Source organism: Eublepharis macularius, chromosome 13, assembly GCF_028583425.1.
Source record: "Eublepharis macularius isolate TG4126 chromosome 13, MPM_Emac_v1.0, whole genome shotgun sequence".
Taxonomy (NCBI): domain Eukaryota; kingdom Metazoa; phylum Chordata; class Lepidosauria; order Squamata; family Eublepharidae; genus Eublepharis; species Eublepharis macularius.
In genome coordinates, this window is record NC_072802.1 from 12,226,307 (window position 1) to 12,252,513 (window position 26,207).

At 43.6% G+C, this 26,207-nt stretch overlaps 1 protein-coding gene across 1 annotated transcript in view; it reads left to right on the forward strand.

Annotated features, from left to right (window-relative positions):
• CAPN6 (calpain 6) overlaps positions 1-26,207 on the forward strand; it is a 91,571-nt gene that overhangs the window by 40,039 nt on the left and 25,325 nt on the right. Inside the window, exons 3-7 of the mRNA XM_054996350.1 lie at positions 2,119-2,250; positions 5,759-5,967; positions 7,681-7,873; positions 13,554-13,747; positions 24,956-25,033. Of these exons, the coding sequence (XP_054852325.1) occupies positions 2,119-2,250; positions 5,759-5,967; positions 7,681-7,873; positions 13,554-13,747; positions 24,956-25,033 (806 nt within the window). The remainder of the gene's footprint in view (positions 1-2,118; positions 2,251-5,758; positions 5,968-7,680; positions 7,874-13,553; positions 13,748-24,955; positions 25,034-26,207) is intronic.

Below are 26,207 nucleotides of genomic sequence, written 5' to 3' on the forward strand. Positions count from 1 at the left end.
GGAGAGGTCGTGAGTTGTTCCATTGACTTGATGTCATGTTGCTGTTTGGGGCCTTTGTAGCCAGTGAGTCTTAAACACATCCACATGCAAGACTGTCTGCCAGGCTACCCTCCAGGACAGTCTGTCTCAGACTGATGAGAGAAGGCAAACAGCGTTACCATTCCCATGATAGCTCAACATCATTGCTCTGATAAACAGGCGCAAATAAGATGCACAGTCAGTTTGAACTGGTCAAATGTGAGCGTGCTTAATTTTATCATTGTTTGGATTCCCTAAACCAAGTCCAGCCCTCACACACACAAAAGAGTTGAGCCAGCTATTTAGTAACTGACCTTATAAAACAGTACAGAAGACAAGGAAACTGGAAAACAGCAATGCCAGTGATGTAAAAAGGAAATCAGAGGAGTTAGCCGTGTTAGTCTGTAGTAGCAAAATCAAAAAGAGTCCAGTAGCACCTTTAAGACTAACCAATTTTATTGTAGCATAAGCTTTCGAGAATCAAGTTCTCTTCATCAGATGCATGATCCGAACTGGTCAAATACAGAAGAGGAGGGATGAGAGGGGAGAAAGAAGGTGACATATATCACAAGGAGACAGAATGCAATTAGCGTGGAGGCAGTCAAAACATTCCTTTGCTTGGAAATGTAAACATCTCCTTTTGGTGTGCAGTCAGTTTGCCGTATTCATTTGTAAGTATCCAATTCCTATGTAGTATAAGCCTTCGATGACCACAGCTCTCCCTGTCAGCTGCATCTGACAAAGAGAACTGTGATCCCCGAAAGCCCACACCAGGCGTCACTGGGCTCCCCCAGACCACGCCTCTGTAAAGGGAATCTGTTACCTGTGATAATGTGATAACCATTCATAGTCTCTATTCAGTCCCAGCTTGACAGAGTCAAATTTATTCATATGCAAATTTGACTCTGTCAAGCTGGGACTGAATAGAGACTATGAATGGTTATCACATTATCACAGGTAACAGATTCCCTTTACAGAGGCGTGGTCTGGGGGAGCCCAGTGACGCCTGGTGTGGGCTTTCGGGGATCACAGTTCTCTTTGTCAGATGCAGCTGACAGGGAGAGCTGTGGTCATCGAAGGCTTATACTACATAGGAATTGGATACTTACAAATGAATACGGCAAACTGACTGCACACCAAAAGGAGATGTTTACATTTCCAAGCAAAGGAATGTTTTGACTGCCTCCACGCTAATTGCATTCTGTCTCCTTGTGATATATGTCACCTTCTTTCTCCCCTCTCATCCCTCCTCTTCTGTATTTGACCAGTTCGGATCATGCATCTGATGAAGAGAACTTGATTCTCGAAAGCTTATGCTACAATAAAATTGGTTAGTCTTAAAGGTGCTACTGGACTCTTTTTGAAAAAGGAAATCAGAATCCTTATATCTAATAGCCAAGAACTGGCTCCTGTATGGAGCAGAACATCTTCACAATGGGACTACAGTTTAAGCTTCTGCAAACCCAGGGGAACCCCAAGGTTTGCAGGGGGGAATTATTAAAATGTGGCAGTAAAAAGCCACCCTCCCAAAAAAAGAATGAGTGGTATCTACACAAGCACATACTCACCTTCCAATTTTGAATTTCCATAACAATCCAAAATAGTACCTAAAGGGAAGGGGAGAGAAGCAAGAAGGAAAGAGTAAAAGAGAAAAGAGGACCTGACTCTAGAGAGAACCAGGAGATGTGGAAGAAAACAGAGCTGGACCCAGAGGGAGAAAACAGGGCAATGGGGGAAGGCAAGCAGAGCCAGCACAGTGGAAAGAAGCGGGGCCAGACCTGGGAGGGGGGAGCAGGGCCACCCAAGTGAATGGGACAGCCGTTCTAGGCCCGAGATCTAAGTGTGCATTGCTTGTAACAATTAGCCACAGTCCACAGGCAGAGTTCTGGGAGTGCCGCCAGGGCTTTTCCAGCAAGGGTGGATCTCCTTGTCCTGTCGAAGAAAAAAAATCAGCCAAAAGTTATTCCCTTCATTTTGAACCATCTTCTGTAGCCATTTCCCCTTTTTTAATTTCAGAAAATGTTGGATCCTAACCCATGAAAGTAAGCTGCAAAGTATTTATCAAAAAACTGTATTTGTTTTTTGTGTGTGTCTTTAAAGGAGCTTTGTGAAGATCCTCGCTTATTTGTAAATGGAATCAGTTCCCATGACTTGTACCAAGGGAAGCTAGGAAACTGCTGGTTCGTGGCTGCTTGTTCCTGCTTGGCTCTCCGGGACAACCTCTGGCAAAAGGTACCCTGCTACCAAGCAACCTGCCATACCTCAGTGCTTAAAATTCAGCTGCTGTGTGGAGGACAGTAAAGTACTGGAAACATGTTTGCCTTTGATGAGTAATAAAGCATGTGGGCACCTTTCATCTCTCCTTCATCTGGAGCGGAGACCAAAAAGTGTTTTCAACAATGACTTTATAAGCCATTTATAAGGGTGCCATTTCAAATGTGCAACAGAAAATAACAGACATTCTGGCTCCTTAAAGACTAACCCATTTACTGTTGGTGAAGATAAATTTGACTTATTGCAAGAAGCTGGCACATCTACACTTCTGCAGCGTATCCCTTCGAAATGTGCAGAAATCCAGGTTTTATGTAGGGATTTTTTTTCCTTACCAACCTTCCCTTTCCCTGAGGCAGCTTTCTCCCTGAGTTCTGTTCCGTTATTGTTCCACTATGACAGATTCCAGTTCTCTTCTATCAAAAAGGGGGATTTGGGGGAGCAAATAACAGATGCCATGCAAGAAAAAAGTATATTCCTTTGGAGACTCATAAATTTTAAAATCAAATAAGCCACTTCTTCAAGAAGAAAGAAAATGTTTTATTTGCTTTTGTCGACTTTCCACAGAAGTATGTCAGTACCCTAGCATAGCATAAACAAGAAACCTTTCCAGATTAAGTGCTTGTGTGACGGGTAGGTAGGAAGGAAAGCAGACAGCCCACCCCCCCCCCGGGCTGGTTTTTGGAGCGGGGGGGGGGTGTTATTTCTTTGTTTTTATGTTCCAGAAAAGTGCAAGTGCTCCATACATTCTATTGCAACCTGAAAACAGGGACTTCTGTAATGATTGTCTGGCGTGTGCTGAAAACACATTTTGTATTATTTCAGCACACAAATGGTTAGTTTTGAAAGGGTTTTAAAAATTTTTGGCTTATTTTTGCTTTTTTGTGCATTCCAGAAATATAATTCCCAACAAGCCCCAGACATGACGAGTTCCACTCTGGTAATAGGGAACTCCAAAATCCAAGGAGAAATACAGCAGAAATGGATTTTGTAGGCATCCCCAGGCAGTGTACATAGGAATCCTTTCTCCTTCCATGAATCCTCAAGAGAGAATAGTTGGCCCGTTGTCACCCAGGCTGCTTCCACACAGAGGTGATTCTCCATGTACCTCATGCGGCTGCAAATCCCAAGGTGTTGACAATGACACTGACAACAGAGCATCTATATGGAGGTTTTCACTGCACTCTTGCCTCAGTCAGCTGTGGCTATCATTTCCCACCATCCCCTGCCTCCAAAGGATGTTTTTTAAAATAATAGATAATAGTGAAATTGCTATCGCTTTATAACTCTATAATGATCCATTGCCACAATGAGCAAGTTCCCAGCATCCATTCAAAAAGTGAGCCTCTAGCCCTTTTCATTATAGAGTTATAAGGGGAAGTGTGTGGGCTTTAAAATCTTAGTTTTGAGCCTCACCTTTAAAAAGTTACGTTCATTCCACTCCTACATGAAGCTCCTAGCAGTTTCCCTTTCAGATTTTAAATCCACACCTGCATTGCTGATTGTAAACTGCAGCTTCAAGTGGTACTGGGCCATTCACTGAACTCAGGCTTTAATTCTTTGCTAGTCATCCATTCTAAAGATGCACTTACTGAATTTTACATTTGAACACATGTATTTGATTGGTGGTGAGGTTAAATTCAGAATATGGGGAGATGAAATGCCAACTCTCCAAAGTGAAAATAGTGCACCAGAGCCAGATGCCTCTGAATTCAGGCCCAACCCCAATGGGGTTTGCCTCCAGCTAGCTCACTGGGCCATTGACCCCTCTTTCCAAGCAAAGGGAGCTACAACCCTGTCTTCTTCAGTAGGGGCTGGCTTGTGATGCTGCTTTTTTGAGTTAGACATGGGTCCATGAGAGTATTGTCCACTTGGATTGCAAAGTTCCTGGCAAAGCAGTCCGTAAGCCATAGCATGCTCAGGAGCGCAACTTCCAGCTTCTCCCTGCTGCCAGTTACACTCTCGCAAGGGTATGTTTTTTAAAAAGGTTGACAATAAACATATGGGAAAGCCAAAGCCTTTGCACGGAGAAGCCTAAAAGGGAAGCAGCTCCTCCGTCCATACCTAAGCCTCCCCCTCCCGCTGCAGTCCAAGTAGGAGAACACCAGCACGGCCTGGGCTGGCCCGGAGCTAGGAGTAGGGGGCCAGCACCAGCAGGGCAAACCGACCTCTGTCGGGACGGAGCCTGGAACAGCAGCGGGTGATGTGTTTTTCAAACCCCGCTTCGTTTTCTGGCACTAGAAGTGGCCACCCTCCCTCCCCGAGTCTCCAGGGTATTTGCAGTTTTTAATTGTCCTTTTCGTCCTGTTATATCAAACTATCATTGTAACAATAAATCCAACAGATTCTTTGAATTCTCAGCTTTCATTTTAAAAAAGTAAGTCTCTAGTGTCAGGCTATGGATAACAGGCTATGGCAGGCAGATCCCTGTACCATTGCAACAAGAAGTCCAGGCTCTTGGTTAAATGGTTTTATTCAGAAATCAAATCATTTCCATATATATGTCCATAGGATTACTCAGAAGCAAAGTAAGCATCTAAGCAGTAAGAGCGAGATTGACAGGAATAGTAATTCTTGGGAAAAACCTTCCTCTTAACACACACGTTTGCTCCTTCCCCCTCCCAATAGTTAACAGGATATTTGGCGCAAATTTGCCCTGAGAACATCTCGCATAGCTGTTCTATCAAGCTGAGTCACTGAGAAAGCAAGACATAGCAGTTCACAGGAGTGAGTAGTGCACAAGGTCATGAACACTGCATGTTTCTATAGTCCATTAGATAAGCACCTGTAAGCAGCCTGTGAAAGAAACAGTTATGGCATTGGCAATATGACATCAGGTTACAGTATGAAACATTGGTTCAGTATGAGTATTGGCATGGATGGGGCTCAGACATGACATCTAGCCCCTTCCCTTGTAGGAATATAAGGGGGAAAGGCATATCTTCACAATGGAACAGGCTAGAGACTTACTATTTTTTTTAATGAAAGTTGGAAATTCAAAGAATCTGCTGCATGTATTGTTACAACAGTAGGTTAATATAACGCTATGAAAATGTCAATGAAAAGAAAGTAAAACCAGAAGGAGAAGGAGGGAAGTTGTGGGGGAGCGGTTTGATGATGATGAATGTCCAATCATCAAAAAAGGGGTTGGAGATGGGCGGGAGCAGGTGGGAAACAAAATCAGAAGAAAAAATATGCATGAGGGAAAATGTACTTAATAACAGCTTCCAGAAAAAGATTGGGGTAAAAGTGGTCTCAAAAGAACTGGGAAAAAACTGAGGGCAACCAAAAACCCAAAGTGAAAATTAAAGGCAAAAAAATGTGTGCAGAAATCATGAGACGAATCAAAGCAATGCAGGGCCAGAACCAAGGGGGAAATCCTGTGCAGAACACCCCAAAATCAGCCCAGTCCCCTGGGGGGGGGGAAATCAATTACAGATTTTTGCCCTTCTGTTTCTGTTGGCACTAGGTAATCCCCAATTTTAAGGAACAGGAATGGGATCCGAGAAGGCCAGAGAAATACACAGGAATCTTTCACTTCAATTTCTGGTGTTTCGGAGAGTGGATCGATGTGGTTGTTGATGACCGACTGCCAACTTTTGATGGTGAGCTGGTCTTCTGCCATTCCAAGGAACACAATGAATTCTGGAGTGCACTTCTCGAGAAGGCATATGCCAAGTACGTGATTTCTTAACGCGACATAAATTTCAGTACTTTCAGCATAAGGGAAATTACACTCTGTGTTTTAATGCTGCACATTCAGGGCTGTGTGAATGTTTCGTTCTGATGGTCACATCTGGGTCTGTGCCTGTTTTTGACAGATCTGGCATCCAATTCAGAGCCCTCAAAAGCAGGCAGAGTCTTCCTGAACCATTGGCAAAACTTCAAAATCCCTTTATAACCAGCTTGCTAGTAGTTGCAAAAACAATAATCGCCCAGTGTTGGAACAAGCAAATAAATCAATTGTACTCGAAATCTATGGTACTCGAAAGTATGGGACCATTTTACCATCAAAAGAATAACATACAGCCTACAACAATCTAACATATACCCCCAAACAAAACAGTTCTATGACAAGTGGTTGACTTTTTTCGAATATATCAGTAGAAATGATGTGCAAACTCCAAACCAGTTATACCAAACTATTCTCAACTCATAAATGGAACAAATGTGTATTTATCACAACATCAAAACTAATGCAATCAAATAAATAAAAATAAATGATAAAAGTAAATATAAAGTTAGATAACTTGGTTCAATGCATATAGTTAATTCAGCAAACTTCATGTATGTTCCTTTTCCCCATGTATCATAGTCATTACATGTGTATGACCTATTCAATAAAAACGTTTTTTAAAAAAAGCAGTCAGAGACCCAGATGTGACAATCAGAGAATCACAGAGTTGGGAGGGGCCGTACAGACCTTCTAGTCCAACCCCCTGCCCAGTGCAGGATGAGCCTAAAGCATCCCTGAGAAAGATTCATCCGGCCTCTTCTTGACGATCTCTCCCATTTGCTTGCTCTTAATGGCCTTCAACAGTTTTTCAGAAGCAACAGCCAGCCACACAATACTGAAGTTGGATGGGCCGACTCTCCTGACAAATTATTAAGCAGCTAGAGAGTTGGATGAAAAGCCCCAGCAGGCTGGATATAATATTCATCTCTGTGCTAACTTCTTGTTGCACACGCTGCCAAACAGCCCAGTTCATCCCCAGCTGTGCTGTGTTCATCTCCCAGAGAGCCAGTTTGGTGTAGTGGTTAAGAGCGCGGGACTCTAATCTGGAGAGCCGGGTTTGATTCCCCACTCCTCCACCTGAAGCCAACGGGTGACCTTGGGTCAGTCACAGCTCTTCCAGAGCTCTCTCAGCCCCACCCACCTCACAGGGTGATTATTGTTGTGGGGATAATAATGACATACTTTGTAAACTGCTCTGAGTGGGTGTTAAGTTGTCCTGAAGGGCAGTATATAAATCAAATGTTGTTGTTATCATCCCATACCTGGAGGCTTTTGGCATGCCAAGATAGCAGCTTTCGGAGGTACCCAAATATCCTGCACCACCCCATTTCTTGTTGGGCTACATGTCTTCTGCTACAAGCCCTCTGTCATGAAACAGTGTAAAGATGCTGGTGCGAAAACAGGGGCAGGGCATGTATGTTTGTGAAGTGGTTTGGATGAACATGGTGACCTCACAGTAGGGCAGGAGGTGGTAGAAGACCCCCTTGCTTGTTGTTCCTTCCTTGAAATGCCCGTTTCCTCCATAGCTCCCACGTTTAGCCTCCCATTTTCTCTTCTCTGATGTATAAATGGCTAAGGGTAGGGGAAAGTAAGCTTTCTTGCTAGCCTTTCAGCATGTGTGGACACATCCTCCGTCTGCTCTGTGCCCTCTTCAGGATGGCTGGGTGTTATGAAGCCTTGGACAGTGGCAACACTGCAGAAGCCCTGGTGGATTTCACAGGAGCAGTTGCGGAGTCCATAGACATGGCAAAGGGCAAATATGACCGAGACATTTCTGAGCAGGTCAGACTCTTTGAGGAACTGCTGAAAGTGCACAGAAGAGGAGGATTCATCAGCTGTTACATCACGGTATGCATGGAGAATGGCCTGTTGTAGGACTGGTTCGGGCAGGATTGTGGGGAGCCAGCATGAGCCCTCCCCAAACAAAAATGATCTCAGAGCCCCCCCACCACTGTGTACACCTAGTCCAAATCTCTGAAGAAAATAGGTGACTTACTCGGTTCCATGGACTCCTCCGAGAGACCAGGGTCCATAGTGTTTTTCCTCCTTCTCTTCGCCGCTCTGCAGGGTTATGTTGGCCGGAACTTGTGAGGAGTAATAGCAGCCCAATGACATACGTACGAACAAACTACACATGTAGAACTAGGAGCAGGTTCACGTCTGCTAGTCCTGTCTAAGGATTCAGCAGTCACACCCATGAGATTGAGAATCCAGATCCAGGACTTAGGATCTGTTTCTGAACAGAAAGATAGATGTTTGTCTGTCTGTATTATTTATTCTCTCTGTATATATAAATATGGAGTGGTTGGGCCCCCCTGGCGGGATTTTCAAGTCAAGAGACTGACAGAGGTGGTTTGCCATTGCTTGCCTCTGCAACTCTGGTCTTTTTTGGCGGTCTCCCATCCAATTACTAATGAAGGCCAACCCTACTTAGCTTCTGAGATCTGATGAGATCAGACTCACCTGGGCTATCCAGGTCAGGTCATACACAGATATATAATCCTTCCGTTCCTCCAAAGATCCCAGGACATTGTACATTATTTCCCCCTCTACCATTTTCTTCTCCCAACAACTTTGAGAGGTCAGTTGGTCTGAGAGAGAGTGGCTGACCCAAGATCACCTAGCAAACTGCATGGGTAGGGATTTGAACCTGGTTCTTCCAGATCCTTGTCTGACACCTATCCACTACACTATGCAGAACTCAAATGCCTGAGTGAGGTTAATAGGTGAAATTCCACTCTCTGTGCATCAACTACATACATGCTTATGTTGTGGGTAGGCATAGTTCTCAACTTGTTCAGATTTGGGACCCACTGTGAGTGGGATCCTCCAAGCTGCCAACACATGACAGGAAGAGGAGGAGCCCATATGACCTCACCAGGACCATGGACAGGAAACCAAGAGAGGAAGATACATGAAACATGGGCCCAAGACCAGAAGGAGCAAGTCAAGGGGCAGAACCGTGGTGGAGAAATCCTCTCCACAAATGAGTGACCTTGATTTGCCTTCTTGCTGCTGCGCCTCATTTGAAAGAGAGACTAGAGTTGTGCACGCACACTATTTTCCATGCATGCACACTGGCATCAGCTCTTTCCAGAAGAGCAGCCAAAATGACAGCTCTTTAAGGCAATGCAACCCAGCAGATGATCTTCTGTGACTCCCCTGGGGGTCCCAACCCAAAGCCTGGAGATTTGTGGTGTACTGGTGAAGGCTCTGGTACGCATGGATTACAATTCAGCAGTGCTTTCTGTTGATAGTAGGACTCCTTTCCCTCCCCTCCCCACCATATATTTCACTGAGCTGGTAGTTTTCCCTCTGTGTTCCTCAGAAGGCTGCGGTTCAAGGGGAAAGCATGAAGAATCTTTTCACAAGGGGATTCAGAAATTACGGCCAGTCTCCCCTTCCCTGCAATGCAGAGTCATAGTCGGCGAGCTCCGGGGCTTGCTGTAGTTTCCATGGGCCACAATGAAGATGAAAGGGCTTGGCTGGTGCCTCTGGAAAGCCTCCCAGAATCCTTGGCAACATGATTGGGTTTCATGACAGAGTTCTTCACCAAACAAATCAACAAGGAAATGATTCCCTGAATGCTGGACATTTAGGAAGCACTGGAATAAACCATTCTGTCTCTTGCCCTGTGCTTGACCTTTCCAGGAACGTGAAGTTCTGTCTTTTTGGAATGGGACGAGAAATGAGTCATTCCTGGATCAGATTTAGGTGATTAAATGCAGAGATTTCCAGTTCCCTGTCCCAGCTTCTCCTGTCATTTTTTCATGCATCCTGTGGCCTGTTCTGAAGTGGTTTCCCAAACTATCATACTTGGTTTTTGAAGGTAGTATTAGGAAAGACGCATTTGATGTTACTGCTCTCATTTTAACATTCAGAAAGACTGGCAGGAGCGAGACAGCAGGTCAACTGCTGAGTCTGTGCATACTTCTGGAATTTTGGGAAAGGGTCGCGGGCACCACAACGAAATGGCTGCCATGAGAGGCAATCCAAAAACATTTGGACATTCCAAGCCAAGCATCCTTCTCTGAAGCGGGAAGCTGTGTCAAAATGGTGGCTTCCTACCTACCCCGAAGTGATGCCTCCTGGCATCTTCTACGGCACCCGTTACTCCAACAAGGTGAAGGATAGCCAAGACTGGCTCTTTGCTTTGGGGAAGAACTAAGTGAGGTGCCAGGAAACACATCCATTGCAGATCTCCAGGCTAGAGTGTTGGGATTAGACTGGGGGACCTACCTAGATCCAAATCCCTACTCAACCACAAAACCTCACTGAATGATTTTGGACAAACCTTTTCCCCTCATTCTAGTCTACCTCACCTTGTTATTATGACGATCAAATAAGGGGAGAACCGTAGACATGCCCCTGAACTCCCTCGAGAAAGAGCATGATAAAAGTGTTTTAATGCTTAGTAGTTGTTGGCATTATTAACAGTCCACGTTCAATCAAATCAATCAATCACCTCCTCAGAAAACATTAAGTAAGGTGACAGTTCAGTTTCTAGAACATGGGCAACACATCCTGTTCCTGATGTTTAGGAGCCGTTTCCCACGTTGCTGGTATTGTTAATGTAATGAGCAAAAGAGGGAGAGGGTCCTGGCTCAGTGGCAAAGTATCTGCTTGGCATGCCAAAGGCCCCAGGTTCAATTCCCAGTATCTCCCATTAGAAGGGCTGGGCAGTAGGTAAAGTGAAAGACCTCTGCCTGAGACCCTAGAGAGCTGATCCCAATCTAATTAGACCGTGCTGACCTTGAAGAACCACGTCTGATTCAGTGTAAGGCACAGTGATTCTGTGTGTGTGTGTGTGTGTGTGTGTGTGTGTGTGTGCATGCACATGAGAGAGAGAGAGAGAGAGATTGAGATGAATGTCATGGCTATGTAATAGCACAACCACATTATTAACATATGATAGTATATATTACATTGAAGGATGTCGCTGGGGCTCTGTATTCCTCATTCCAACAGGATTTGGCTATGATTTTCTCTTAGCATAAATGCATGCAGCAAAGACAAGAAGATTTTCTTTACTGTGCTGTGTAAAACTGTTTGGCTTGGGACTGTCAGCATTCTGCTGTGTGACCTTGAGTTTTCACAGACTTTCACAAAATGTCTTGGAGAAGGGATGCTTCCAAAATGCCTTTTTTCTGAATTTCTTGCTGGGTTTGGGAGCTCTGAATTAAATGATCTTGATTCTGAGGCAGAACCAATGAATGGAGACTTCTCTATTGTTCTGCTTTGTTTCCCAGTTGTGTAGATTGCAGCGTGGATGCGGTATTGTGCTCAGCTTGCAGTTCCTTCCATTTGTGAGCGTCCTTTCTCACTTCTGTGAGATTGATGGACATGTGGAAAGCAGTTCAGAGAGACTTGGGCGGCGGGAGGGGGGGAATGGAATGGCTGGCCATTCATTCATACTCTGGGGTTGTCGGTATCATTGTGTGACTTCTTACAGTCACCAAAATCAGAGCTATCACTGTATTGCCTGCCCACCATCTTCCAGACCACCTCTGGGTTATTTTGTTGTTTTATTCACAAAGTAAAACTGCTACAAGTACCGTATAGCAACTACATAGTAGGATATCAATTTGTGTGGTAGACAGTCAGCTCACTTCAGTTGCACCAGTTATTTCTTCCAATATTAATCAAATGCAGGCACTTCTAAAATTTGTTCTTTGGGGAATGTTTTTCAGTGTGGAATCAATTCTGCACTGAAGATGAGCCAGATTCTCTTGGGTTTTACATCCTACCAAGTGTAAATGATTTTGCACATGTTCTTTGCTGACTGCAGAGGTTTTCATTTACCTATTATAGAAGAGAGAACGTGTTTCTTAATTCATCCGATAACTCAGAGCTTTGAAAGTTCATGCGCATGGCTTTTTAAAGAAAAAAATTTATATAGGAAAAGAATTGATTGTAATTCAGGTTGGCAAGGCGGCCCTGAGAATGTCTGAGGTCTTTTCAGGCTTTGCAGTTTATCAAGAAGGAATAGTGTTATAACCCCCTGTGCTGTCATGGAAACACACTCTGCCTTATTTGTGAAGAGCACAAGTGAAGATTTGTGGCATGTGTGAGCGCCATGGGAAATGCCAGGAGATCTCAATATAACTTATGAACTGATTCTCTATGAGCTGTTGTCATGGGAGTGCACTGTAGACTTGGCTTTCACCAGTGATTTGAGGGTGAGAAAACAGCTCAGTTACTTAGCTCCCCCCTCCATGGTTTTGTTAAAAAGTGTCTTTTTAGTAGCTGCAAAAGGTTGTGGATATATCCCAAGACTTCTAACTGGTTTAACCCTCCATAAGGGGCTGGATCTCAAAAACAGGGCAGACTTTGGATTTTGAGGGATCGCCATCGAGATGCCATCAAGAGCCTTCCTCCACTGCCCCGCCTCCCTCTCTCTCCACTCTGCCCCACAGAAGGCAGGCCTGAGGTAGCAATCACCCAAGCCGTGGCCCAGCCCAAAGGGAAACCAGCAGCAACCTTGTTATTCTTAGCTGCCACCTTCCCACATGAAAAGGTGAATGGCAGTGGAGCCTAGCAGTACCTGCAGGCTGGTCCCCTGCCTGCTCAGCTTTCTCAGAGCCAAGCTACAAGTGACGCCTTACACAGGTTGGACACTTGTCAGCTTCCCTCAAGTTTTGATGGGAAATGTAGGCGTCCTGGTTTTACAACTTGGCTCTTCATTACAGCTACAAGACCAGGATGCCTACATTTCCCATCAAAACTTGAGGGAAGCTGACAAGTGTCCAACCTGTGTAAGGCGTCACTTGTAGCTTGGCTCTCAGGAGATACAGGCCAAGGCTTTCCCTTGCACTGCTAACCAGAGGTTGACTGCCTCTGTACCTGGAGGTTCTCTTTAGTCACCATGGCTCATAGCAACTGATGGGGCTCTCCTCCGTGAATCTGTCTCATCCCTTTTTAAAACTGTCTGCGCTAGTGGCATAAGAAAACGTATGGAACAGCTTTAATGTTGCTGATGGATGCAGAATTTGCAGTCTTGCCTGTTTGCCCTTGACAGGCATCAACTCTACTGTATAATGGAGAAGAGTATTAATTTGTTGATTAATATTCTGTTAAGCTATGCATAAAACTCTGGTTTACAGTTAGCAACAGCCATACTCGGACAGAAGCACTCCTAAGAGAGGATTGAATCCTCCTTTATGGGGAGGTGGAAAATCTAGATGGTTTGTTTTTAATGGTGACCAGGGCTTTTTTTCAGCTGGAACGCGGTGAAACGGAGTTCCGGCACCTCTTGAAAATGGTCACATGGCCAGTGGCCCCGCCCCCTGATCTCTAGGCAGAGACTGGCACGGAGGGCAATCTAAACTCCCCTCTGTCTGAAGATCAGGGGGCGGGGCCACCTGCAATGTGACCATTTTCGCCAAGGGCAATTTAAACTTTAAAAAACTCCCCCCTTGTTCCAGCTGACCCAAAGTGATGTCATTGTGCGGTCCTGAGTTCCACCACCTCTTTTCCCAGAAAAAAAGACCTGATGGTGACATTTATTCCTGTTTTTCTCCTGCCGTAGCCTTTATCCACACGTGATTTTGAGGCAGAAACTGCAATGGGTCTGATCCAGGGCCACTCCTACTCAGTGACAGAAATCCGGAAGGTGAGCCTTGGAGAACAGCTGTTGTCCTGTGTCAAGTCTGAGAAACTTTTTATGATCCGATTGAGGAATCCCTGGGGGAAGAAGGAGTGGAACGGCGCGTGGAGTGATGAGTAAGCAATGTGTCTTTTGGGGTTCTGAAGGATTAGCTTCTCACTTTTGGATGGCACTCCATGCTCTTACAAGGAGACGAATGAGGTGATAGAGATCAGAGGTGGTAGATTGGACTCAGCAGCTTCAGATTGTAGGTGGAAGCCTAACACTTGAGGAAAATTCTTCCTACTGTGGCATGTACCGGCAAGTAAAAAATCAGTACAACTGAGATTATACTGTCAGAATCCTTCTTCCAAAATTCTAGGGTGTTTTAAAATGCAGATTCTGGCATTCTAGTGATGAAATCATCATACATCTTTTTGCATTCTAATTAAGACACTTTTCAAGGCAGAGAATGTTCACTTGTGCCCAACAGCAGAATATTAGGCCTTTCTTCAACCCTAATTAGGATATTAGAAAAACATTTTCACGGTCAGAGTAGTTCAAAGGTGGAATCAGCTGCCCAGGGAAGTGGTGAGCTCCCCCTCACTGGCAGTTTTCAAGAAGAGGCTGGATGAATCTTTGTCAGGGATGCTTTGGGCTCATCCTGCACCGGGCAGGGGGTTGGACTAGAAGGTCTGTTTGGCCCCTTCCAACTTTGTGATTCTGTGAATTATTTTTTCCTCTTCCATATGCACATATTTCCCAAGTCCCAGTGTAACACTCTAACCGCTACACATACAGTCTCAAACTGAAATTTTAAAAACGTTTATCGTTCTTGTCCTTCTCAGGGTATCCCATAGGGCCAGGCACCATCTCTCCTGCCGGAGGGGGATTGGCACATACTTGGTTTATTTCTATCCTGCTTTTTTACTAGAGCCTGCAGAGCAGCTCACAACATGTATGAAAAGGCAACAGATTCCATTTTGCAAAACTACATGGAAATTTTAAAATGAAAACCATAAAATAAATAGACTCGTGGGAAGAGATGTGGCTGGAATTTACAAAAATGGATTGAAAACAGAATTTTAAAACCAAGTAAGAGCAAGCAAGCAGCAAACAAAAATCAGCAAGGGCTGACGGCCGTATTTTGAGCCACTTTCTAAGTTTTTCAAGCACGCGGATCCCGTTGGCGCCCCTTGCAGTGATATCAGCCTCACATTCAGCATGAAGGTCCTTTCTTCCATGGCTTCCTTAGCTTGCCCCATGTGAGGAAAGCCCTGAGGCAAAAAGTAGCCTGTGGTCTCCATTTGTTCAAAGTTTATTGCTTACTTAAGACAAAATGGTCATTAACTTCCCCTTAGATTTAATCGAGTGTGGAAATAGATTGTTCCAAATGGCCAAAGTAATGACAGTATGACTTAAAGGGAATGTCTCCCCACTCGCTGCTCATGTAATGAGAGGGACAGCATTTTGGAGGAGTTTGTTAAAGAGGCTTAACTGCAGCTTGGCAAGGGTTTGAACTGACCTTGCTGCACACGTCTCTCGGCTTCTACGCTAGAGAAACAGGAATCAGGCAGAAAGTGAACGAGGTAAACTCTACACTCTTGTTGAGTGCTGTAGCATTCTTGTTTTCTGCAGCAAGCTGTTGGAGAAAAACTCTTAAAGCTAAACCAGCAACTAGGAACTTAATTTCCCTGCATTCCCCCTCTTCCACACACAGAAAAGCTCTCCCCCCCCCCTCCAACCATCCTGCCTGCATTTTTTAGCCAGAAGACATTTCGAAATGTAATTTCAAATTTTATATTTGTGTAATTTTTAAAAACAGTTTTCAAGGTGCACCTTAGCTTCTTACAGATAATTGATGCACACTTGTGCATGCGCACATTAAATCGCAATACAAAAGAGAATCTTGGTGTGATTTATTTAGAAAATTTTTGTCCCATCTTTCTGTTTTTATACTGAACTTGGTGTACAAATGTTTACGGCACAAAAAATCAATTTAAAACAATAACTATCAAACCTCGGCAATATTGGGGAGAATTTAATTGAAAAAAGAGATCAGAGATTTTTAATTGGCATCAAAAGCCCTCCAATGATTAGATCACTTGCACTGTAAGAGAGTTCTATAAAGCCGGGTGTCAGCGGCTGAGAATACCCCCAGCATGATTTTCCCCGACGCTTATTGGCTCCTCCTGGATGTATTTCGGGAGTAGCTCTGAGAGCTGAATTGGGCGAAATAATTGATGGAAGCTCTAAGGTATGCATAAAAGCATTTCTTTTCAAAGTAAAGACTTTAATATCAGAGGGAGGGCCCACTCTACTTGGACTCATTCAGGCAAATAAATATAATAGTTAATGGGATCAACTGTTGAGAAAGAAAATGAAACGCCTTTGAATAATAAACAATATGATCAAGACTACAAAGACCAAATTAGGCAAATAAAAATGCATGTCAGGAAGTTGGACATTACTAGTACTTCTGTTAGGGCACGGAGGGTATGTTCAACTCTTTACCTGACAAGAGAGGAAATTCTGTTCAACTAAAACTAAGAAGAAACTTGATTCTTGTCTAGCAGGTTATTTATCAGTAAAAGAAATACGCTTTACACTAAGAATTTATTTGTGGCTTTACACTAAGAATTTATTTGTGGCTTTTGATGAAGCTATGAGCCTTGCGAAACGGGACAATTTAGCCAGGCAAACCCGTTGCCAATCTCCCGCCGGGAGCAGCCGGAGAGTGTGGGTGCTCCCCTGTCTTCTTGATTTGACCCTTGACATTTGTGAATAAAGCTTTGGATTGCAGCAGCGGTCTTTTGGCATGTCCTTAGTGTGCCTTTGCCAGTGTAATCTTAGTCTACTCTCTGTCTCTCTCAGTCGCTTTTCTAGCAAGATGTAGTCAGTTTAGCAATTTCTTATTTTCATCCAATGTAACCCTAATTTTGTATCCTTTAGTAACGTATTCGTACAGAGCTATATTGGAGTCTGTGTCTGTTCTCATTAATTTCAATGCGGAGTCTTTGCAACAACTCTGCTAATTTGCCGATGGATGGATGGATGGATGGATGGATGGATGGAAGGAAGGAAGGAAGGAAGGAAGGAAGGAAGGAAGGAAGGAAGGAAGGAAGGAAGGAAAATACGAATACCCTCATGCAGGTTCCCACCAATCAGATTTCCTCCACCCTGGAGATTCCCAAAGTAGAGTTCCCTCATCTGACCTCAAAGCTTGAGCCAGTACAGGTGGAGGCAGTCTACTAGAGGCCTTGGATCTAAGCTGTTTGGGGTTTTAAAAGTCAGCACTGTGTATTTGATCTGGAAGCAAACTCACCTTCAGCGTAATTGGCACAAGAGAGAAGTGGCATCCTCACTGCACCAAGTCCCTGTTAGCATCCTGGCAGCTGCATTCTGAACCGACTGAAAACTCCAGACCCACCTTCAAGGCAGCCCCACATATAGTGTGTTGAAGTAGCCCATGCTGCCAACAATGCAATCCTAAGCACAGTTACGCCTTTCTGAGCCCATTAAATTCAGTGGACTTAAATGCACATGACTCTACTTAGACTGTAAGGCATATGTGACTGTGACCGGGTCCAAAGTCTCCAGGAAAGACCACAGTTGACAAACCCACCTAAGCAAGAACTGCATTGCTGGCTACCTCAATCACCTGGACATCCAGGGCGATTGAAGCTTCCAGGAGTACAAATAGGCTCCAAACCTGCTCCTTTAGGGAGAGGGCAAGCCTGTCTATTGGAAGCTGAAAGCTATTCTTGGACCAGCTTTACTGTGACCCACAATACTGGGATTTAATCTTCTTGAAATGAAAATAGGCATTATGCGCAGGGGAAATTGACATTATCAGCTAATCATTTTTAACTATCATTTCACAAGAGCAAACTGAGTTGTGCAGGGCAGGATGTGGGACAAAGAGGTCTGAATAATTCTTTTGGGGAAGGTCTGGATCTCTGTGCTCAAGTATGTGTTTTGCATGCAGAACATCCCAGTTTCACCCCCTGGCATCTTCAGTCAGAAAGGGAGCTCCAGGAGTAAGGCAGGGGAAGAGCCCTGCCTCTGGAGAACCGCTGCTGGTAGCGGACGATACGGACTAGTGAAAGCCAGTGTGGTATAGTGGTTATAGTGACAAACTAGGATTTGGGAAATCCAGGTTCAAATCTCCGCTCTGCCATGGAAGCTTGCTAGGTGATCTTGGGGCGGTCATACCTTCTCAGCCTAACCTACCCCACAGGATTGTTGTGAGGAAAAAATGGGAGAGAGGAGAGCGAAGTCAGCCACTTCGGGTCCTCATTTTTAGAGTGTCGGATTGGGATCTGTGATACCCGAGTTAGAATCTTCACTCTGCCATGGAAGCTCATGGAGTGATCTTGGGCCAGTCACGTACTCTCAGCCAAACCTACCTCACAGGGTTGTTGTGAGCATAAAATGGAAGGGAAGAGACCCATGTAAGCTGCAAAATTTTTAGAAATTTATCTTATTTATGTTACTTATAGTCTGATTTTCCCACTGAGGGTCAAGGTAGATTACACAGTGTAAGTCATTATGATCAACAGCTGGGATGTTCAATAAACAATAGGGCATGCATAGCAGAAAATGAAAAAGAAACATTCAAATATAGGAATAAAGACATGAAACATTGCTGAAACAAAACATAAGTAATTTGATGTGACATATTAAACAAAATGGAAACTGCTCAGTAGAAGGCTCTCTACAGCAACAAACAGTACCCGGTAGTATAGTCTACAGTCCCTGTCCCTTTACCAGCGCGTCTTACAGCACAGCCCTATTGCCTGAGGGAAAACACCCTCCTGAATAATTCAGTTTTGCACAGTTTGCAAAAGGCCAAGAGAGTGGGAGCTTTCCTGATCTCTTCGAGCAGGTCGTTCCGTAAGGTGAACCACCATTTGCATAGCAGAAGGCCCTGTTCAGATGAATGAAGCTTGTGTGGTGGTGGCACAGGGCGAGAGACAGTCTTGCAGATATGAGGAGCCAAGGCCATGAAGGGGTTTGTATGTGATGGCCAATACCTTGAATTAAGCCTGATAACGGATAGGTAGCCAATGACTGCAGAATAGGAGTAATATGCATGCTCTGCCAAGCTCACGATAATGATCGAGCTGCGGTGTTCTGCACCAGTTGGAGTCTCCGAGCAGACCTATCTAGGGTGCATTAGAGAAGTCTAGTCTTGATGTTACAATGGCCTGAATCCAGGAGAGCCAGTTTGGTGTAGTGGTTAAGAGCCGCGGGACTCTAATCTGCAGAGCCAGGTTTGATTCTCCACTCCCCACTTCTCCACTTGAAGCCAGCTGGGTGTATTTGGGTCACAGAAACAGAATCACAGAGATGGAAGGGGCCGTACAGACCTTCCAGTCCAACCCCCTTCCCAGTGCAGGATGAGCCTAAAGCATCCCTGGCAAATATTCATCCAGCCTCTTCTTGAAAACTGCGAGTGAAGGGGAGCTCACCACCTCCCTAGGCAGCTGATTCCACCTTTGAACTACTCTGACCGTGAAAAAGTTTTTCCTAATCTCCAGCCGGTACCTTTCTGCATATAATTTAAGCCCGTTGCTTCGTGTCCTACCCTCTGCTGCCAACTGGAACAGCTCTTTGCCCTCCTCCAAATGACAGCCTTTCAAATATTTAAAGAGAGCAATCATGTCCCCCCTCAACCTCCTCCAAACTAAACATTCCCAAGACCCTCAGCCTTTCCTCGTAGGGCTCAGTCTCCAGACCCCTGATCATCCTCGTCGCTCTCCTCTGCACCCTCTCGATTTTGTGCACATCCTTTTTGAAGTGAGGCCTCCAGAACTGCACACAATACTCCAGGTGCAGCCTGACCAAGGCAGTATAGAGAGGAGGAACTATGACCTCCTGCGATTCCAATGCTATGGCCCCTTTGATACAACCCAGGATTGAATTGGCCTTTTTTGCCACTGCATCACACTGACAGCTCATATTCAGTTTACAGTCCACTCTTACCCCAAGATCCCTTTCACATATACTACTGCCCAGAAGTGTATCCCCCATCCAGTATTTGTGCTTCTCATTTTTGTGGCCCAGATGTAATACTGTGCACTTGTCTTTGTTGAATTGCATCCTATTCACAGCTGCCCACTTCTCCAGAGTATTCAGGTCTTGTTGAATTTTAATTCTATCTTCTGGGGTGTTTGCTACTCCTCCCAATTTGGTATCATCGGCAAATTTAATGAGCAGCCCTTCCACTCCTTCATCCAGATCATTGATAAAAATATTGAAAAGTACCGGTCCCAAAACTGAGCCGTGCAGCACCCCACTGGACACCTCCCTCCAATCAGATGAAACGCCGTTGACCACCACTCTTTGAGTGCGGTCCTCTAACCAGTTCCCTATCCACCGAACTGTCCTATAGTCCAGTCCACAGTCTTCCAGTTTGCCCATCAGGATGTCATGGGGGGACCTTATCAAAAGCTTTACTGAAATCCAGATAAATCACGTCAACAGAGTTCCCCCGATCCAGCAAGCTGATCACTCGATCAAAGAAGGAAACCAGAAGAAGGAAAAATTTCAAATTCAGTTTTAGATTTCTCAAAGTCATAATGACTCTTGTCTAGTTTGAATCTCTTCAAAATTTGCATATATGGAAACCACTGACAGGCGTGCCCTTCTGCTGCTAAGTCCTCTCTTGATTTAATTTTAACTTGGTCCTGACTGAGAGAATTCCAATAAATCCGTATAAGTTAACCATTTAAGTGGACTAACCATTTCCCTTCTAAAATGAGCTTCCTGCGATGACAGCCAAAGAGATATTTTCGAACAAAACCTAAATTTGTATTTATTCCATACTCTCAGGATTGCACACCTTACATAATGATTATTAAACTCTGCGTTGGCTTTAACTTTGTCATACCATAGATACCCATGCCACCCAAATTTTAGATCATGCCCTTCCAGGTCTAGTAATCTTGTATTTTTTAACAGTATCCATTCCTTCATCCAAACCAAACAGTTAGCCACAAAATATAATCTCAAATCTGGGAGGCCCAAACCTCCCCTTTCTTTTGCGTCCTGTAGAACCTTAAATTTAACCCTTGGCTTTTTTGCCTTGCCATATAAATCTCGATATATCCTTCTGCCATTGCTTAAATGGTGTCTTTGTTGTCAATACCGAAATTGAAATAGGAATAACATTCTAGGTAACACATTCATTTTAATTGTAGCTATTCTTCCCAACAGTGATAATTGAGTTTTATCCCATCTTAGCATATCCCTTTTAATTTCTTTCCAAGTCTTAATATAGTTGTTTTGGAATAACATAAGTGTTCATATTTGACAAAGTAATACCCAAATATTTTACCTTTTTCTCAACTTTAAACCCTGTTATGCTCTCAAGTTTCATTTGATCTTGTATTTTCATATTTTTAGTTAAGACTTTGGTTTTCTGCTTATTAACCTTAAAACCAGCCACTACACCAAATTCTTTCAATTTTGTCATTAGGGTTTCAATTCCTTTCAAGGGGTCCTCCAAAATCAACACCAAATCATCTGCAAAGGCTCTCAGTTTGTAGTTCTCCTGTTTCATCTTAACACCTCATTCTCTCATCTTGTCTAATGTCACTATTCAAAACTCAGTATAAATAACAAAGGTGACAATGGACAACCTTGTCTTGTGCCTCTTTGTATTCCACATGGTTTAGTTAACTCTCCATTCACGACTATCCGTGCATTCTGGGTTGTATAGAGTGACTTAGTCTATTTAATAAAATTGTCCCCAAAGTCCATATCTTCCAAAATCTTAAGCAGAAATTTCCAGTTTAAGTTGTCAAAAGCCTTCTCGGCGTCTAGGAAAATCAAAGCAACTTGTCTTTCATTATGTTTTTCTAAATATTCCAGAATGTCCAATACTGTTCTTACATTGTCCTTTAGATGCCTGTTAGGTAGGAATCTACTTTAGTCTTCATGAATAAGGTCCCGTAGGATACTTTTTAAGTCTTCCTGCCAAGATCGATGCAAACAGCTTATAGTCGTTATTTTGGCCTATAGTTTCTTGTCAGTGTGTGATCTTGTCCGTCTTTTGGAATAAGTGTTATGTTGGCCTCCTTCCATGAGTCCGGCATTTTCCCTTCCTCTAAAATAGAGTTCATCATCTTTTGAAAAGGCTGAAGAAGTTCATCCTCAAAACACTTGTAGTAGCTACTTGGGAGGCTATCTGGTCCAGGAGCTTTTCCCAACTTACTTTTTATGGCTTCTCCCACTTCTCCTACTGTTATAGGTCCATTCATAATTTGTCTTTGTTGTTCTCTGATCTTAGGTAACTTCTGTTTATTAATATATTCATCTATTTTTCCCGCTGACACATCACAACTCTTACACAGATTCTGAAAAAAAAAATATACTCTCTTGCGTTACCATTTTTCTGTCTCCAATCAGATCCAAATTGTCCATTAGATCAAAAAAGGCTTTAGGTAGGTTGCCCTGGTTCATCTTAATATGTTTCTCAGAGCATCTATCTATCTTTGGATCGATCACTCCATTCCAATCCCCCATCAAACAATAGTTTTCATATGTTAGATCTGTTAAACAATCCCCAATTTTTTTATAAAATCCAGTTTTATTCTTTGGAGCGTAAAGACCCACCACCAATGTTTTTGTCCTCTGTACATCAATTTCTACTGCCACATATCTTCCATGCTCATCACTCATTATCAATTTAGGCTTTAAATGTGGCTTAATGTATAAGGCAATTCCATTCTTCTTTTTGGTATCTGCTGCTATAAATTCTTCACCCAAAATTTTGTATGTCAAAAATTTTATATCTTTTCTTCTAATATGGGTTTCTTGCAAACAAATCATATCATATTTTAATTTCTTTCAGTAATGAAAAATTTTCTTCCTTTTTGGGACTGAATTTGCTCCATTGATATTCCATGTTAAACTTTTGTAAACCATCGTGCTGTGAAATTTTAAAATTTAATAAAATGGGGGGGGGGGATCCCAGTATATGGAAAAATAAGGAGCAGTGTTGGATATGGGCCTCCACTTCCTCCTCCTCTTTACGCTGCTCCAATTGATGCCTATATTTTTCAAAAAAGTCTTTGGCTTTCTGTACTGAGTTTAGTCTAAATCTTTGCCCTTGAAATGTAAAAATCACACCTTCTGGAGTATCCTATCGAAAAGCAGTATTTTTCTGTTTCAGCTTTTCCACCAGAAAGCTATAAACCTTGCGTTTACGCAGAAATCGGATGGGAATTTCTTTCAAAACTATAATCTGAACACCACCAATTACTAATTTTGTGGTATAGTGCTGTTGTAGAATTTGCTCCTTCACTCTTCTTCGTACAAAGTGGACCAGCACATCCCTTGGGAGTTTTCTCATTTTAGCAAATTTAGAGTTAATTCTATATGTGTGATCAATTTCCATTTGCATTTCATCCTGATCCCAGTCCAAAAACTCCGCCAAAGCCAGTCATCTTGTCCAGAATGTCCTCACCATCTTCTTCTGGAATGGATCTAAACCTCAGGGCAAATTCTTTTTCTTGCATTTCTAACAGCGCCAGGCTGTCTAATTGTTTTTCAGTCAGACTATCATGAGAATCTACTTTGTTTTGTAATGTCTCCACTTTCTCAATTTGATTCACTTCTACAGAGACTTGTTTCATAGATTGGTCCAATTTTTGAACTTGTTCAGTCATTTGATCTCTCAAAACAACAATCTTTTTGTCTATTTGTTTCTCAGGGGAGTCCATTTTGGCCCCCAAATTCTTCCCCGACTCGTCCATCTTATCAGTCATTTGTTGAAAATATTTCTGAAATTGTTCAATTTCTGGAAGATCTAGAGATCCACAACCAGGTTTTTTTTTTTTGAAGTTGTCATGACTTTGTAAATATTGTAGTTGCCAGAAGGCGCCACGAAGTGGCAGTCGATGTCTAAAATTCTCTTCTTTCCTTCACTATAGCAATGGTATCTCTTCCAAGTCCCATTGCCATAGCAACCGAAGGAAAACAATAACGCAGTCCAGGTGTTCTTATCTTGGATAGCCAAAACAAACAGTTGTTTTCCCAGTTTCACTTTCCCAGCTTAACTGTTCCTTCTCGGCAATGCTTTTAATCGCAAAAGTACTTTCCCCCTAAAAATGTCCAGATCTACTTTAATAAATCTTGAACAAACACTCAGTCTTGAGACTTTTCACTTCCCAAGTCTATAAATCTTCCAAAAAGCTGGAATAAGAAAGGTTTATTCAAACGTCCTTTATATCTCCTTTAAAAAAGGCTCTCCCCCAAAGGATGTTATTGTCTTGGAGAAAATCTCTCTTCGTTAAATTAAATTAGTCTCTTCTAACATCAAGAAATGAGGAGCGGAAAGCTTAGTGTCAATTAACGGCTCCAACAGCCGTATGAGTGAAGATAACTTTCCCCAATTCCAAATGCTGCAGAAGGAACCAATGCCAAAACCTCCGTCTCACCAAAAAAGTTGCCCCCCGACAAGCAGTCTCAGGAATGCAGATGGGATAAACTCACAATCTGTCTTTTGATCCAAGCAGATATTCGAGTGGAAGAAACTCCCATACGACAAATTAGCAGTGTTGTCCTTCAGCTAAGTAGCTGTGCATCCGCCTTCCTTGCCCTCTTCACCAGAACTCCCCCCTCATATATTCCTCTTTAGAGGTCTGTCCTTCTCTCCATTTCCTGATCATTTCCTTTTTCTCCCTTAACTTATTCTGGAGTTCTCTGTACATCCACATCAGTTTCTTGGAGCCCTTACCATGTTTCTGTCTTGCTGGAATAGCAAGGGCTTGAGCTTGCAAAAGCTCATGTTTGAGAAGGGCCCACCCTTCACTCGCTCCTTTCCCTTCCAGCACACTCCCCCACGGAATGACTCTCATCAAGCCTCTGAGTTCATTGAAGTTGGCCCTATGAAAATCTAACCTACGAGTCTGGCTACAAACTTCCTTGGTCCCCCACAGCAACTGGAATTCAAGGAGGACATGGTCACTTCCCCCTAAGGTCCCCACCACCTTCATCTCATCTATCAGTTCTTCCCTGTTGGTTAATATTAAGTCTAGTATGGCCGAGCCCCTTGTAGCTTCCTGCAACATTTGAAAAAGGAAGTTATTGGCCAGGTAGGTCAGGAAGTTGCGTGAGTCTTGTCGCTTTGCTGAGCCTGTCTCCCAGCACACATTGGGGAAGTTGAAGTCAGTGATGGAACCACTATAACCCCTAGGCTCTTAACAGAGTCTACAACTGAACGTTATCAAAAGTGGAAAACACAACGTCCTTCAAGATTTCTGACTTTCCAAACAGCATTACAGCTTCATAGGAATCTAAGGAATATTTAATTTTACAAATCACTTTGTTGCCAGGTCAGAGGAGTGGACAAATGTGAGTGATAAAGAAAGAAAGAGGATAGGACTCACTGTTGACAACGATGGAGAGTTCTGGTGAGTATGGCAATTAGTATCACTGGTGAAACATGGTCTTGTATCACAAACATGGTCTGCATCACAACCAATATACAAGTTGGATATGGTGGGATACCTGTTGAGGCCCTTGACCAGGAAGAGGGCACATGGTTGACCAGGACCAGGAAGAGGGCACTGGCCCATCTACTTGGGGAGATTGCCCCCAAAGCATTGTGATGTCACCAAGGTTTCTAGGGCAGCCTCCCTCTCCGTGCTCAGAGAGGTACCCAGAGAAAGCAGGGTGTGGCTCTCACCCCTTTGAATCTTAGAGTCTGTCTACACGATACTTCTTCCACAAGGATGCTGAAGTGAAGGGAGACACAATGTTAGTGGGAAGGTGTAGTTTAAAAGCTGAAGGCTCTGTCAATTTCCCCTCGCCACAGGAGGGTAGTTTGAAAAGACAGAGCCCCACTGCTCCTCAAAGGGTTTGTTAATTTCATCTAATTAACAAATCCTCTGAGGAGCATCGCTGCCGCTGTCTTTTAAAACTACCCTCCTGTGGAGAGGGGGGATCGACAAAGCCTTCCAGTCTGCCTTTTTAAACTATACATCCTGGCTAACATTATGTCTGCCTTTACTTGAGCATCCTCGTGTAAGAAGAATCACGTAGAGAGACTCTTACTGACGAGGCTTAAAGGAGCACGATCGAGAACGTGTAAACAGACCGCTATTTCATGTTCTCTTAGAAGGATCAAGGTCCTGGTCTGGATCTTTTGGATCTGGTGGACCATAGCATTCAGTTGGCGTGAGGTCCTCAGAGAGCAGGAAGGTTGCCACGGGACAAAGCATTTTCTCATGTTGCCACTGCCTTCGTAGTGGTGCTCCCCGGGAGGGGCTGTGGCTCAGCTGACATACAGAAGGTCCCAGATACAATTCCCAGCATCTCCAGTTAAAAGGATCCGGCAGTAGGTGACGTGAAAAGACTTTTACCCGAGACCCGGGAAAGCCTCTGCCACTCCGAGTAGACAATACTCACTGTGATAGACCAATGGTCTGATGCATTTGTAGCTTCATTTGTATTCAATACTTTCTGTAACTACACCTGCAACTACAGCTAAGCAGCTGAATTGCATTCCTGCATGTTTTTCAAGGTGTGGGAAAGGGCTGGATCAATCAAATGTTTCAATTTAATCTTTTAATTGTGTAACATTAC